This window comes from Microchirus variegatus (genome assembly GCF_963457635.1).
Source record: "Microchirus variegatus genome assembly, chromosome: 13".
Taxonomy (NCBI): domain Eukaryota; kingdom Metazoa; phylum Chordata; class Actinopteri; order Pleuronectiformes; family Soleidae; genus Microchirus; species Microchirus variegatus.
Genome location: NC_139814.1, coordinates 22,326,796 through 22,343,988, shown reverse-complemented (window position 1 = coordinate 22,343,988; position 17,193 = coordinate 22,326,796). Strand labels below are relative to the sequence as shown.

The 17,193-nt window shown below is 39.8% G+C and overlaps 1 protein-coding gene across 1 annotated transcript in view; it reads right to left on the bottom strand.

Moving 5' to 3' along the window:
• Positions 1-497: 497 nt before the first annotated feature.
• eepd1 (endonuclease/exonuclease/phosphatase family domain containing 1) overlaps positions 498-17,193 on the bottom strand; it is a 28,421-nt gene continuing 11,725 nt past the window's right edge. Inside the window, exons 2-7 of the mRNA XM_083899867.1 lie at positions 13,046-13,097; positions 5,215-5,325; positions 3,878-4,012; positions 2,972-3,131; positions 2,553-2,747; positions 498-1,359 (exon numbers count right to left, since the gene is read on the bottom strand). Of these exons, the coding sequence (XP_083755993.1) occupies positions 1,169-1,359; positions 2,553-2,747; positions 2,972-3,131; positions 3,878-4,012; positions 5,215-5,325; positions 13,046-13,097 (844 nt within the window). The 3' untranslated portion in view covers positions 498-1,168. The remainder of the gene's footprint in view (positions 1,360-2,552; positions 2,748-2,971; positions 3,132-3,877; positions 4,013-5,214; positions 5,326-13,045; positions 13,098-17,193) is intronic.

The following is a 17,193-nucleotide window of genomic DNA, read 5'->3' as shown; positions in this document are numbered from 1 at the left end:
AAGATAATTTTTTTTTTCAATTTTGGACAACATAGTATAGTATGACCTTTTTGTCAAATTTTGGACCAAAATGCTTTTTCAAAAAAATGGTCAGATTTTGGACGAAATAGTGTAGTATGACACTGATGTCAATGACATAGTAAAGTATGACGTTTTGGTCACATTTTTTGGCTAAAAAAGAATTTCAAAAAAATTATCAGATTTTGGACGACATAGTTTAGTATGACGTTTTGGTCACATTTTGGATTTTAAAAAAAAGTTTCCAAAAATTGTCAAATTTTGGACCAAAACATTTATATATATATATTTTTCATTATTATTACTTTTTTAAACTGTCAAAGTTTCGTTCCCAGGAGCACAGTGTGACCCTGATGATTGTGGCCTGCTAATAGAAACCTCTGGACAATAACAAGGAAAGTGGAAAATCACAAAATAGAATCAGTTAATAACTAAGTTTGTACATTTTTATTTTTTATTAATCCATCTGTTGTTTTAAAAGTTCCATGTTTCAGTATCAAATCAAACATCAATCAAAATCCCATCAAAATGATCTGAATGCAAACGGTTGTTTTACCTTCTTCTACACCTCTCATTCCTCACCACATGGTGGCGCCACTCTGCCACTTATGAATATGTGACATGACCAAGAACTGAACAGGGAAGATGAATAACCTTAATAAAAATCTGTACAGCCCTTCACCTTTAGGGATAATTAAAGAAGAAAAACAGACAGAACGTCTTTAACAGTTCAGAGGTCGTATAATACAGACACAGAAGTCTGCTTACATCATTTCCAGCTCTCGCGAGATTATAATCCCCCACTGATAAACATTCACACGATGATTGTGGATCATGATTATTATTCAGACACAGCAGCAGCAGGAGGAACATATATCAATTTGTCCTTATTTCATATACATATAGAAAATGTTTGGCACATTTCTGCATTTAAATCACCATATATATTTATATATATATATATATATACTATATATTTTTCATCGGAACATTTGTACGCTTCCATGGCTTTACCAGTCACTGTGATAAACTCCAAAAAAAAGGCAATCTTGGCACTTGTTCACATTCATCAGGACGCTCCACGACGAGCGCAGGCTCCCGACAGGACAGAGTCTCTCATTTGAATGTCACTCGACCACTGTCTCTACTGTCACCGCTCGTGTTTGGGCATAATGTCTCTCCTGTCCACCGCCGCTGTGCCGGGTCTGCTCAGCTCTTTCGGGGACACGTCTGCGTAAAACTCCGCCACCACAGGACAGTGATCCGACGCCACGCCGCCCCATGACCAGTTATCGGGGATCCAGGGATTGGTCAGTCCTTCCCGCACGACCGTGCACTGACCTGTCAGGAGAGGAGATAACATGCATATGTCAATGTTTCATATCATAAGCAGTAGACAATGGACAGATGGATGAATGTCTTTAAAACACACTGGTGTACAATAAATAAATTAAATAAATAAATAATAAAGTGCTCTATTGTCTATTTTGAAAATATATTTTGTATTATATTATATTAATATATTTTCTTTGGAAAAAAAATTGTTTTTAAAAAAAAACTTGGAAAAAAAACTTTTTAGAATTTTTTTTGGAAAAACATTTTTGGGAAAGAAAAATATTTTGAAAAAAAAACTTTGGAAAAAACATTTTAAAAAAACTTTTTTGGGCCTATAAATTAGGGGGAAAAAAACTGTGTAAACCAATAAACCAACTTTACTGGCAATTTATTGGATTTTTTTTGGAAAGAAAATTTTTTGGAAAAAATAAATTTTTTGGGGAAAAATAAATTTTTTGGGAAAAAATAAAAAAATTTGGAAAAAAGAATTTTTTTGGAAAAAAGAAATTTTTTTGGAAAAAAGAAATTTTTTTGGAAAAAAGAAATTTTTTTGGAAAAAAGAAATTTTTTTGGAAAAAAGAAATTTTTTTGGAAAAAAGAAATTTTTTTGGAAAAAAGAAATTTTTTTTCCCAAAAAAATTGTTTTGGGAAAAAAGAAAAATTTTGGGAAAAAATAAAATTTTTTGGAAAAAAGACAATTTTGGCGAAAAAAGAAAACATTTTGGGAAAAGAAAAAATGTTTAGGAAAAAAATATTTTTTGGAAAAAAGAAAGATTTTTTGGAAAAAAGAAAGATTTTTTGGAAAAAAGAAAGATTTTTTGAAATAAGAAAGATTTTTGAAAAAAAAAATCTTATGAAAAAAAAATACTTTTGAAAAATAAATACTTTTGAAAAAAAAAATACTTTTGAAAAATAAATACTTTTGAAAAAAAAAAAACTTGGGAAAAAAAACTTTTGAAAAAAAAAAAACTTGGGAAAAAAAACTTTTGAAAAAAAACAAAACACTTTTGGGAATTCTATTGAAGAGGACCAGAAAACTAGCAAGAAGGACATTTATCCATCGCCCCCTGGTGGTTATCCAAGTATATCGTTAGCTCAAGGTTTGATGTCAGGGAGGAAACTGGGATTTATGGTCTCAAGGGACTTGAAATTTACCCAACGTGTTGGGAATTCATTGGAACTGGAGTCTGTGCACCTACCGGAAAAGATCTTCTTGAAGGAGCGGCTGACCCAGATGTTGTCCAGACACTGACTGCCCTGCGGCGAGCGTGTGCTGATGTTGGTGAACTGCGTGGACGGCACGAGGGCGCAGAGTTTCTCTTTCCTCAGGACGTCCAGCTCTGAGCTCTGAGGCGGACAGCCGAAGTCTCCCAGCACCACCAGCTCCTTCTCAGCTGTGGAGAACAATATGTATACAATTTATTTAAGAATGGAGCGGAAAGAGTCATTGTTTGGGTCATAAAATCACATATAGTCCACAATATGGAAGGAATTGACATTTATTGGCAATTTAATTTGACATTTTGATTGTATATATATATACACATATCTTTTTATGTTGAACTCTTTTAGATTATGAAGGACGAGCAGATGTGATTTCTTAAAGTGACAGACTGACCTTTGAGCGTCTCCTGGATACTCGACGAGAGTCGCTGACACTTGACTTCATCTGTGTTGTGGTTTTTGCCGTTGGACTCTGATGATGATGATGATGATGATGATGACGACGCTGTGGCCTTCATGTGCACGTTCACCATGGTCAGCTCATATGAACCGACCTGAGGAGAGGAGGGGGAAAAAACAAGTCTTCATTAATAACATATGAAAAAATACAGTGGCAAACTATTATTATTACAAAACTGTTAAGATGAGGCTTGACATGGCATTCAAATTATAATTTTATTTTCCTTTTATTTATTTTTGTATATTATTTTATTTTATTTTATATGTATTTGTATTTTTTTTTTTTTTTTTTTTAAATCTTATTTCATAGAATTAACTAATACAGTGAATATTATGGCAAACGTTTGATAAAGGTAATAGTAAAAAGCCAAAAGTCAGGTGCTCTTATTTTGAAAGCCAGGTTGAAAGGAAGTGGTGCTATAATATAATAAGAGCGGTCGGCTGGTATCAGTCAAATTTGTTTCGGGAATTGTGAGCGTGATTTGCATTTTTGTAAATGTGTTTTTTGTAAATGTAAATTTGTCTCAAGTGTTGCACGTTTTGTAATAATGGTTTGAACTTCCAGGCCACCGTAGGGACAACAATCTAAATAAAGTCAAAGTGAAAAGTTATTACTTCTATAATCATGAATGCTCTTTTATCTTGTAAGTTTGGAAACTTTTTCTTTATTTTACAAAAAAAATGAAATGAATCTGAAAAACTGATAATGTGCAGTGTAATTTTTTTTACGTAAAACTTTAGTATAAAACAACTTTTTAAGCCTGAAATGTGTCTGCTTTACACTCAAAACCTTTACCATATTTATTCTGCGATTCTGTTCTTGGACGTAATCGTCACTTACCAAAAAGTGAGCCAGGTAGAGGACGGGGTAGGCGTGGCTGCCGTTGCCGTTGACGACCGGAGCTTCCAGCACCGCGGCGTCCTTCAGGTCGACGCCAGCCGAGCTGTCCCACAAAAAACCAGAGTAGCTCGCTCCCTGGGAACAGAGGATCATGGGAGATTATCACATTTGTCTCATCATCATCATCATCATCGTAACCAGCTTTAAAACACAGGGATAAATGATGTGAAATTGTCTACAGGCTTTTATAGGAGGTAAATAAATAAAAAACACCATTACAGTGTAATTGTGTGCATGACCCAGTGAATTACAGCAGAATTATGAGCGTTTATCAGTCTGTGCCGAGATAAGAAAGAGGCGCATTCACTGAGAGGCAAATGTTATATAGATTTCATGACTGTGGCTCTTTGCTTCATTATCAGCCTGGAGCTAATCCTGTCCTGGGTAACATCAGTGTCCTCTGTCTTCTACTTACATACCAAAGGTCAGCTAATCAGGCTAAGTCACACTTTTCACAGGACAATGTTTTCTTACTTATTCAAAGTGCTGTCTTGTATTAAAAAAACAAACATTACTGGCCACTTTAAAGCATAAAAACAAGTGTTATTTATATAAAATAATTCAAATAAGTCCCGTATTATGACACAACAAACTAACCTGTACACTGTATGACGTTTTTATCGCCACACAGCAACCATTAATTTGACTTCTGCGAGATAAGATATTAACTCGCCGCATAAGCGCTTCATAAAGAACATGGTGTTTGTTTGAAACACTGAGGACATGAACTCAGGTCCTCTCTACATCGCTGGGCAATGCCTTTGTTTGATAAGACAGATTAGCAGTGAACAGAGGCGGTTCTAGAGTCTGTAGGGGCCATAAGCAAAAATTATGTAAATAACTGAAAAAAACATATATAAACTGAGTAAAAAAACATATGCATTACACTGTAAATAATCCTCTTCATTTTCCAACTTGCAGAACGATAACTTCACACAGGTTAAAGTGAGGTGGGGCCCCTTGGGGGGGGGTTCCTACTGAGATGTCATTGCAAATCGGCCATTGTTTTTTAAGGGGGACGGGGAGACGGCTGGTCACTGCACATTTCAGTAAAAACAGCCCTCAGACTCGGGGGGTGTCGGGGGGCCCCCTATCAGCTCAGGGCCCCAAGCAGTTCCTGCCTTGCCTGTCTCTGGCAGAGAAGCAGTTAACATCGTAGCCTTATCGTCGTTACAAGTAGTTAATGTGACTAAAACTGGACATATTTCAGTAAAAAAAACTGTTTTTGGCACAGCAGCTACAACAGAAAAAAGTTGGATAAAAAATGGCTGCCGCACCTTGCCGGAGTGTCCCGTGGGTTTTTCGGACACAGCGCTTTTCCACGTCCCTCGAGGCCATTTCCACTTGCGTACGCTGGCCAGTGTTCCCTGGTTTAACTCCACACAGAACTGCACCGGAACACAAAGAGAGAGAAGGAACCGTTAGCACTTTAGAACTCACGGTGTCCACCACCAAGGTGAAAGTTTTTCAGGCGAAAACATCACAACAAAATCTTTCGGCGCACATGATGTTATGATGCCCTCGAGTGGACGTACATTGAGGGACAGACAGATCTTGATGTGAGTAAAAAGGTTGCATGGAATCAGTGGAACTTGTCCAACTGCCACTTACTTTCTGTAATAAAAGAGCACAAGTCGTACTGACATGACATGTCAACGGGTAACTTTTGCTCTACACGCGACTCACGGTTATTTTAAGAAAGAACGAAAGCCCCCAGGACACGAGTACTTGTGCACTTGGGTAAATACAGAGATGTTCTTCATTTTAAGACTTCAAGGCAGATGAAGAAATGTTCAGCAAAACATGTTTTCGATGAGAAACAATAAAGAGTTCATTGAACTCATGTAACCCCCCCCAAGTCATCTCTGAGAGGAAATACGGTGAGCAAGAGGAAGCCTCTCATGTCAACATCACAGAGTCACACATCAAATGAAATGAGGGGAAACTGGGCAGAAAATAGTTTAGAGTTTTTCCACATGGACGTGCTCGTGGAGGCTCGGGTTGCTGTTTATGGCTCTAAATTTAACCTGCGAGGCTCCGTGTGAGGGGAAGAGGAACCCACCTATGTGCACACACACACACACACACACACACTCTTATACTTGCTGCATACTGAGGACCGGGTATAAGTGCTGACAAAGTAAGGACCAGCATTTCCACTTTGTAAATCAACTCAATTACAAATATCTACTTCATGAATGAAATCAATAAAGAACTACTTACTGGGTGCAGTACAATAAAATCTCTGCAGGTGGAGCCCCAGAGCAAAAAGTGTGTGAAACACCAGGGCTGGAAAACGGGTGTTTGTACCAAATTGAGGAGTTAAAAACATGTTTAAATGTTTACAGCCTAAGGAAGTGATTTCAATGAAAACAAAGTGAGGGCCGGCCAAAATGTCCTCACTTTGTAAAAATGACCTCACTTTGTTGGTTAAAAACCCTCAGTGGGCCTCAGCATGCTGCAAGTACAAGAACACACACATACACGCACACCTCCGTGTCCCTGTCTGAGAGGACACCATACTTCTGCAGGGGGGGTTATATTCATGCCCGTAGTTCTATTCTTACTTAAATAGGAGGGTCAGTGCTGGTCAAGCATACCTGATGCCACATTTCATTCCACAGCATTGTCGAACCAGGACCAAGAGCAGTCACACAAACGTAGCAACCTCGTGAACACCTCACCCTGATGACATAACAATAACACAAACCTTTGCTGCACAAACAATTTGCAAAATCGGGAGACTTCAAGACTCACTAGAGCTAAACCACTGTGTTCATCAGTCAGTCAGTCTGACTTGGAAGTCCGATTTTAGTCAAAATAAGACAATAGTTTGGTCATGTAAACACGTTAGTCTGGGTAAAATCAAACTTTTCTTAGTTAGACTAACATACCAAGATAATTCGATTCAAAGGCTGATTACTCCTGCATGTAAACACTTAAAAGGACTGGAGTCCGACTTTCCTCTCTGATTTTAGTCAGACTAAGACAAAAGTTTGGTTTTCTGAGTGTTATGTAAACATCCTAATCTGAGTAAAATCAAACTTTTCTTAGTTGGACTAACATACCTAGATAATTCAATTCCGAGTCTTATTACTCCTACATGTAACACTTAAATGGACTGGAGTCTGACTTTCCTCTCTGATTTTAGTCAGACTAAGACAATAGTTTGGTCATGTAAACTAGTCTGGGTAAAATCAAACTTTTCTTAGTTGGACTAACATACCTAGATAATTCGATTCAAAGTCTTATTACTCCAAATGGACTGGAGTCGGACTTCACTCTCTGGTCTTTGACCTGGAAAAGAAAGTACCGTAAACACCAAACAAACACCATGGCATCGGCTAGCGCTGCAGAGAAGACCCACTCGCGATTATCATGTACGGCAGGTACGAAACATACAGAACCACAGTACGATCCATCTCACCTATCACTGTTTGTCTTTCTGTGAGGTAAAGGTCAGCAGCACTCGCTTATAGAGCGACACAGTGCCACCTATGGAGTGGAGGCGGAGTCACACGTAGTACACGCTCAATAAATCCGATATCTCGTCCGCATTTATACTCAGACTCTGCGAGATGTCTGATAGCCTGACTCAGCGCATGTAAACGAGCTTACTGGATTATCAAGAGCCGGATGTGGCCCAGCAGTTAGAGCTCGTCCTAATCAGAAGGTCAATTCCTGCTTCATCTAGTTTGCATGTCAACATGCCCCTTGGTGGGGGGGGTGAAGCAGCCACTTCCCGTTTTGAGGCCCCCAGAATCTCGATTTGGACGGCCCCATGTTGATGTTTTGCATCAACAAGTTCAGAGGCTTCACCTGCAACCAATATGGACAATATGAGTTGCCAACCACTCTCTGTACTATATCATCTGTTTTCTTCAAAATGGCATCATGTCCCATTGAAGAATTGAGACCATTGACTCAAATGTTTACTGTCATTATAAATCAAGTGAGAATTAGACTCATTTCCTCATGACTTACATTCAAACAAACTTGCATTTCCAATCAGTGGAGTCGCCCCCTGATGGCTATCCAAGCTTCAGTCAAGGGTGTTGTTTCCCCTTCAGTGTTTAAAGCGTGTTGCAGAACAATGGTGAGAAGGTTTTTAGATCCTACGTCTGGACTGATTACCATTCTTCCTGCTAATCATGTAATCAAATTGTTGGCAAAGGGAACCATAAAGTGTGCTGTTGTTATACAGGGACTGTACCGCAGGTGACTCCCACAGGTCTGGGCTCGCTGCCAGGACCTTGAAAACATGATGCGTCTTCACTTTGGTCCCAACAGGCTGAATTATGAGTCTGTTCTGTGTTTAGGTCTAATCATTCGTCATCCTTTTATGCGTTGCGAGCTTAATGGCCCTTGGGGACTTTGATTGGAAGTATATCCTCCTGGTGGTGTTTAACCTCCTGACAGTGTGAAATTGCTTCATAATGAATATTATTACTAACTCAGCAGTGTGCCAGTGTAGGCAGAAGGCAGGTCACCCTGATTGCAGCGCCGCTTATCTCACTTGAACCTGATAAAGCTGCAGAAGCACGGGGGAAATGACCCGACAGGTTTTCATTTTGTGACAAAGCTGCGGCGTTATCTGGCTTTGTGCTATTCTAATTAAAGTGGAAATGAAACACTTAACCATAAGACTGTGGGTAACTTTATTTTTATCTTTGGCAAGATATAGAACAACAATCAAACGTTATATTCTACTAGATTTACGAAAAAGAAAACTGGTTGTATTGACTATTTCGCCGCTGGTCTAATCGCCAGTTTTTGTTTGTTGGCTGGTAAAAGTTGCTTAAATAGGCTTGAATAAAATTAAAGTGTTTGTGAGAATAGAAGAACCAGAGAAAGGCCATTTTGCATTTGTCCCTGAATTTTACAGCATTAAGCTAGCATCTACTATAGCCATGTTGTCTGGCTACAATACTGATGCTACAGCTTCTGGCTAAAGTCTGCCAACCGTGAGTAACTGAAGTAGCAGCTAACAGTGTCTTCTGGCTAAAGTAGCAGCTAACAGTGTCTTCTGGCTAAAGTGGCTGCTATACCGTGCCATGGATTGTGGGTACAGTAGCTGCTAGCAGTGTCTTCTGGCTAAAGTAGCTGCTAACAGTGTCTTCTGGCTAAAGTGGCTGCTAACAGTGTCTAGCTAAAGTAGCTGCTAACAGTGTCTTCTGGCTTAAGTAGCTGTCTTCTGGCTTAAGTGGCTGCTAATAGTGTCTGGCTAAAGTAGCTGCTAACAGAGTCTCACTATAGCTGCTAACAGTGACTGCACAGTATCACAGTGTCTTCTGGCTAAAATAGCTACTATAGCGTGCCATGGCGTATGGCTACAGCTGCTAGCAGTGTCTTATGGTTAAAGTAGCTACTATAGCGTGCCATGGATTGTGGCTACAGCAGCTGCTAGCAGTGTCTTCTGGCTAAACCTGCTGTTGTAGCGTGTCACAGCTTGTGGCTACATTAGCTGCTAAACTGGAAAGTCAGAGGTGTCACCTGCTACTATAAGCTCCGCGTGAACAACACCAACTGACAATAACACTCGCATGTGCTGCATTTAAACGTCTGTTTGCCTCCAAATTGGACCACAATTCGTTAAATTGCTCTGCCAGAGAAGCCCCGACATTAGCATATGATACCATGAACTCATCATAGAAATGTTTGCTTATTAAGTGGAAAGTGGGTCAATTTCCAGTAAACTGACTTCTTTTTTTTAACTAGCACAATCGTCCCCTCGTGGCTATTCAATAGAAGTTGGCTTTCACGAAGGAAACCTGAGGACTATGTCAATTATTTTATTTTTTTTACACATTACTGAATGTCACAAGTGTCAGTGAGGAATATTTCACTTCCCCTGATGAAAACCACTGTGTCTGAAACTGAAATCCCACTTGAAAGCACGATGGAAGAAATTCGCCCTCAAAACAAATCTGAACTGCAGTAACCTTCTGAGGAGCTGGACGGGAATATTGACAGTAACCTAATAAACAATATGATAATGACGTGATTAATACACCACACACACACACACACACACACACACACACACACACACGGTTCCTTAGTGACAGAACACACAGAGAACAACAGTCTAAAACCAGCACGCATTCTGTGTGTGTGACTAATAATGGCACATTCACCAAAAGAGACAGTGAAACACTGTCATAGAGTTGTGACGGCTACAGACTGAACACATCCTCTTTTCAATCTGAAATCAAAGGGAAGCGAGAGCTAAAATATGGATCGGTGTGGTGAGTGTAGACATAGACGTTAAAAAGTAAGATATTTTCTTATATAGGGATAAATCCCAAAGCTCAAATACGCTTACGGTTCCTAAAAGTTCATGCAAACACTGAAATATTCAGGGGGTTTTTTTGTGCCACGAAGCCCTGATATCTGGAGGAGAGGGTGACTTCCACTTCCACTTGCCTCCATGTGACGTCCAATATCAGTTGCAACACATCCACACCCTGAAAGTATACCCCGCTTTATGCTCTATTTGACTCTATGAATTATTAAACAGGCTTTATATGCTGCGCGGAAGAAGATCTAGAGACTGTAAACTAGACTGTAAACACCAAAGGATAATGTTTACGGATGTTTTAAGCTCGTATTCCAACATCATCATCATCATTCAGTGACTTACTTTCTAAATTACCAATACATGTAGCACAACACTCTACAGCAATGCTTTATTCCAGAAAAGTTACATTTGGAGCAGAGTTTAAACTGAGGCAATATAATAAATAAATAAACCTATTCTGGGAATCTGGACTGGACCATGTGGAGAGAGCCAAGACAGAAGTCGAGCATTCTCTCTGCAGGGACAGAGGAGGAAGTGGACGAGAAAGACAAGGACAAAGTGCCGGTGTAGGAGAAGGAGGCTGGGCTGAGTGAAAGCGCGTCCATGTGGGCTACAGCTTTGTCCGGAGGTAACTCATCCTCTCCTTCCAAAATACTCTGCTGCTGACCTACTTCCCTTTCCACGGAAGCTCCAGTTTCTGTGCCACGGATCCCCCACGGTATCCGACGCAGCCAGGAACTGCAACAACTCCCCTGCCGTGTTACACCAGTGTCTTTAAGCGTCTTTGCTCGGGGACAAACCCTTTTCACTCAGTTTTTAGAGGGTGATCCTGCAAAAATCTTGGAGCCACGTGTGATTGACGGCTTTCCCATTCTTAAAAAAAGGTCTATCGGTGGAACAAGCAGCACTTTGTTGGCAGCGGCAGGAGCAGCTTTTTTTTTTTTTTTTTTACCACTGATTCAGCACGTTGAATCAGCACTGCTGTCCATCCATGACAGCGATCGCTGTGATTGGCTCAGCTCAGCTCCGGGCCAAATCGAGAGAGCGAATGACAACACCTGACGGCAAGAGGTCACGCCAGTTTACAGAGTGATTTCAGGCTCTTCTAGTGAAACATAGAGTCAAATAGATCAAATTTAGTGCACGGATCATACACAACTCCTTATATGGACATCCTGGGGGTGTAGCGTTTATTGTGCAGAAGTCACTAAAGAGAGTATTTTTGCTCATAAAATGTACTGACACAGCTTATGATGGGAGAGCAGCTAGCAAGAGCCGCTTCGCCCCGTGACGGCGTCCGTTTTTATTGATTTACAGCACGTTCTGCATCTGGAAAAGCGGTCGTCCTTTTCGGGATCTTGGACAAAATCCGTCTTTGTAATTTGTCTCTGAAGAGACAGAGATCTTGGAAGTTTAATGTCCCAGGCATCACGTCGTCATTTGCCCTCTCGCTCTTTGCTTAACTTTACTCGCTCATTGTTCTGCGCGGAATCTCGCGTTCAACAGTGGACAGATGATCCAGACAGAGTTTTTGACCATAAAAACAAGTTCATGTATGTAATGTAAGTAGACCTCCATAACTCACATATATGTGTGATAGGACCACTCTATAGGAGCTTTGACTTTACTCGCTCATTGTTCTGCACGGAATCTAGCGTTCAACGGTGGACAGACGATAGTGGACAGTGAGGTTTTTGACCATAAAAACAGGTTAATTTATGCAAGCTGACCTCCATAACTCACATATATGTGCGATAGGACCACTCTATAGGAGCTTTGACTTTACTCGCTCATTGTTCTGCACGGAATCTCGCGCTCAACGGCAGACAGACGACAGTGGACAGCGTCAACAACATAATTAATTATTAATTATGAATTATGACTGACACGATTCAAGTAGAGCTGCAACTAACGATTATTTCCGTCATCGATTAATCTGTCGATTATTTTCTCGAATTAATCGATGAATCGTTCGTGCCATAAAATGTCAGAAAAGGTTTTTAAAAAAACGCTGATTAGTGTTTGTCAAAGCTGGAAATGACGATGTTCTCAAATGTCTTGTTTTGTCCACAAACCAAAATGATTCGGTTTTAATGATTTCTTTGTTTTGTGGAGCAAAGAAACGAAGAAGATTCACATTTAAGAAGCTAAAACAATCAGAAATCTTGTTTTAATAATGAAAAAACCTTCAAACTATTATTATCGATTATCAAAATAGTTGGCGATTAATTTAGTAATCGATTAATAATCGATTCATCGATTCATCGTTTCAGCTCTAGATTCAAGCACTTTCAATGACCCATGTCTATTCAGGGCAATTTCCCATATTCACAAACTTTCAAGGATTTCAAGGACCCGTGTAATTGTCCCCTGCTGCTGTACAAGTTGGACAGTTACAGTCTCTGTAATGTCTCAGCTGTCAGTCCAAAACATCATTCTGAATCAAAGATAAATCCACTGAATATTCTTATATATTATTATAATCCTCACACTGCTGCTGCTGAAAACAATGACCCCTTCAACTCCAACGTACCGCCGCTGTCATATTTATAGACACGAAAGCACACACACACACACGAGCACAACCCAGACCAGAATACGGGCTGAGAAGAGGCGATTAAAAAAACACTCGGGGAGGCGAGAGAAAGGAAAGAGGGGACATTTGCATAACAGCAACACATTACACAGCGAGCGTTTCACAGCGAGCGTTTCACAGTGAGGCGGTGACTCATCGCGTTTACAGCGCTGCAAATCAAAGCAGGCGTCGTGACGAACAGTGTGATCGTGCAGCTCTGCTGCTGCCTCACCTTATCCAGAGCCTCACGATCCAAAAGGTCCTGCACTGCCAGTAACTTGATGCTGCAGGAAGAAAAAGAAGAAGACTCAGTGTTTAAATCACATATACACATACTGTATATACATATATATATATACATACATATACGTATATATATATATCTATATGTATATAGATATACATATACGTATTTATATATGTATATATATATATATATGTATATATACTTATATATGTATGTATATATATGTATGAAACTGTGTCCATAAAAACCACCAGCACAAGTTTTTAAGACTAAAGTTGAATAAGTTGAAAATAAACTACTACGTTTGTGAGGATGTTTTATTTATGAATTCATGAATTATTTACACTGTTTCTTTTTTTTTTTTTTTTTTTTTTCAAATTCAAACCAGGCTATCCAGTCAATGACATCATGAATATAAATATGATTAAACAGAAAGACAGAGGAGACGGTTCAGTGTAGAGCTGCACAATTATATTATACTTTAATGTTTTGTTCGTTTATGTTTGTTTTTTGCTCATGTAGAAGTTTAAAACTCTCTTTTTTAATTATCTGACATTTATTGTGATCATTTTGACTAATTTCTAAACATTTTATTGCAGTTATTTTAGCATCACTGAGATTTCCGTTCATTTTTCCTTTCACCCCAACCCGTCTAGGCAGACGGCCGCACATCTTAGCACTGAATTGAATTGTGAATCGTTTCATTTTTCAACACTTTTACTTTTTGACTTCACAATTCTGTGAAATATCATCATGAATATCGTAACTGCGTTATCGTGACAGAATATTGTGATGCGATTTTAAGCTAATTTCCCGCTCATTGAGCCCCAGGGTAGATTGAGTTTGAGACTCCTGGAGTAAATAGTACAAATAAGAGTTATTTTCTCTTCATTAACATGCAGAACAGTTGCCACAACAACGTTACCTCCACTTGTCACTTCACTATGAGCACAGACATCAAATCTACCGTCAGTAAACAGGCGGAAGACGTTAGAAACGGTGTTTTACATAATGCGATATTAAAGCAAACAGACAGTGTTGACACACTGAGACTATTTCACAGCAGACTGGTTTCTCACAGTGAAAAAACAGCGAAGAGCGAAGAGGGGGGAAAAAAAAACCTGACCGACTCCTGCCCAGAGAGAGTTTGTTGGACCGTCTGTCCTGAGCTGCACCGCTGCAAGGACGGCGGATTTACGACCCAATAAACATTTATCTGTTTAGTTTTCAAATGATTTTCCAGACCAACAGTCAGCACAATAAAAAAGCAATGAAGTTCCGAGAGGCACCGAGGGCCCGGTCGCCTCTGCCAACTGGCTCTGAGGAGGAGCTGCGACACAGGAGGAGGAGGAGGAGGAGGATTTCTACGTCCTTGTTTTCCTTTTCCTTTATTACCGAGTTGTGTACGTGTTTGTGCACATTTCCACGGTTACCGTCTTCTTTGTTTTTGTCTCTTCTGACAATGAAAGAAAACTGGAGGAGAATTTCCGATCACGTGAACCCTAGTGGAAATCTGTAATCCAGGCTTCATGAGTATAAATATGAGTATTTTTGGCTAATCTGGAAAAAATGTTATTATCCTCCCTTTGAAGTGTGGCCCCGTCGTGAATAATCTCTCACACTTTAACCTGACAGAGGATCGGGGTAAATGTGGGGCCAATGAGGTGAGGTGGGATGATAGCCATAATCTCAGGTTTTACAGTTAATCCTGCAAAAAACGTGCAGCTGCAGCTGCTCGTCAACTACATTTTAATTTCAAGGGAGTAAAATAAATGTCATAAATATGAGAGTGGGTTGCTTCTACACACACACACACACACACACACACACTCAGCTCAGACAGAAGCAGCAGATGATGATAAACGGATCGACCGTGGCGCAACACGGTGAAATGAAGCTGCTGCCGACAACACTTGAACCTCACTCACCTCTAAAACTGAAAATCACGTTACATAACAGTCTTTTCTTTTTCTGCTGCTGCTGCTGCTGCTTATATTACGCTCCACTCGGGTTTAGCTTCAGCATCATGAGTGAGTTACAACACACAAAGTCGTACAGTTCACACTAAAGTTAAGTAAGTGTTATCACAGAGAATCCTCCATTACTATGGTAAAAACAGAGGCGATAAGAATATATGTGCAACATAGTGTTTTATATAATTTTTTTCAGCGTAACCTATAGACAATCTGATGAAATTATATATTATTTTTATTTCCCCCAACTATATAAACACACCTGAGCAAATTAGTACCAATTTTTTTGTGACATTTGGGAAAACGTCACATTTCATAGTTCGCTTGGTTCGTTTTTATGAACAAAAGTAAAAGAAAAACTACTGTAATTTTGTGTCAAATTAATCATAATTAACCCTAAATATAAATTGCGATGGCTGTGATTCAATGGTAATTTTTTTTACATTATTTCCTCTCATTTATTTTGAAAAACACATTTAAAATGTAAGACACAAATTTGTTTTCATCTGTCAGTCAGGACAATATTTCATCTAAAAAAATGGTATTGAAATACACATTTATGCCTCTTGACATATACATTATAATATTATAATATTATAACATATTATAATATATTAGATATTCAAAGGATTTTTCTTAAAGGAACAGTCAGGAGTGACGATGACACCATGACACATACATGAAAAACCATATATTTATACACACACACACACACACACACACACACACACACACACACACACACACACACACACACACACACACACACAGTGACAGAATGCTGTGGAACAGAGACACAACAAAAATCCATCCTGAACCTCAAACAGCGACGAAAAGCTGTGCAGTTTGTGTTTGTCTGTGCGTGACTGTGCAGCTGTCTCCATGGTTACGGCTCGCAGACACACACGCGCGTGCACAGTGAACACAGATATGAAATATGCTGCTTAAAAAAAAACATTCACGGATCCTGATCTGAACCGGATCATAGTCTGAATAGGTTTGTCTGATCCATATCGACGATGGTATAATCATACTGTGTTGTGTATGTTTACACCAGATTATTCAGACACAATAAAACCTTATCCAGGCTGTACAGTATCAGCCAACTGCAAATTGGAACAGAAACTCCTTAACTTAACAATAAAGCACAGGAATCAATAATCCTTGCTGTGTGTGTGCTTTTATTTCCTGCTCCACTCAGCTGAACACAGTGTCCTGTACTCAGAGATGCTGAGATCACAGGCTGTGACCTTGTGAGTCCACATCCTGACAATTTTCAAGGACTTTCCAGGACCAATGAGCTCAAATTCAAGGCCTGAATGTGCTGACCGCAGGCACGCGGACTTCAAATCGTTTTACGTTTAAATGGCGTTTAGGACAAATCTGTCACCAAATCTGCATCTCCACCTCAGAAATATCTCCCGACTGCTGCCGTCACTCTCCTGATTCTGTCGCCGAGACCCTCAGGCCTGGACTATACTGCAACGAGAATGTTGGATAGGCTCCAACACGTTCTGGACTCTGCAGCCAGGGTTCTCAGCAAACCTCAGAGCATAAAAGATTCATCCCGGTCCCTGTAATTTACTATTTAAAATGAAGTTGCTCCAATAGGAAGTGGAGTCACACGGTCAGATTCAGTCGCAGCTCACGCCGAGATGTTCAGCCGTGTCATGACACAGAGGAGACTGCAGAGGCAGCGACTGTCAGGCCTTCAGGAAGTCACACACACACACACACATACACACACACAAGAATACTGAAGAAGAAATTACAATAAACACACAAACAGAGACCGAGTCTTCTATGACCTCAAGGCTAATCTCTTAGTGTCACCGTGACAACATAAACTACGGTCAGTGTTTGACTGATGTCTGAGCTGCAGCAGACGCAGAGTGTGTGTGTGTACATGTGTGTGTGTGTGTGAGAACTAATTTTGACAGGCTGAGGCAAGAGCTGAGAGAACACACACACACACATGGTTACGTAATGATATGTGACACAGCAGCAGAGACGACCTTCAACACCAAGAAAGACTCCAAAGACTTTTTTTACTTTTCTGCCACTGAAAGAAAAGACTTTTCACACACACACACACACACACACACACACACACACACACACACACACACACATAATAAATGTGTCTCTGCACAGTTTATC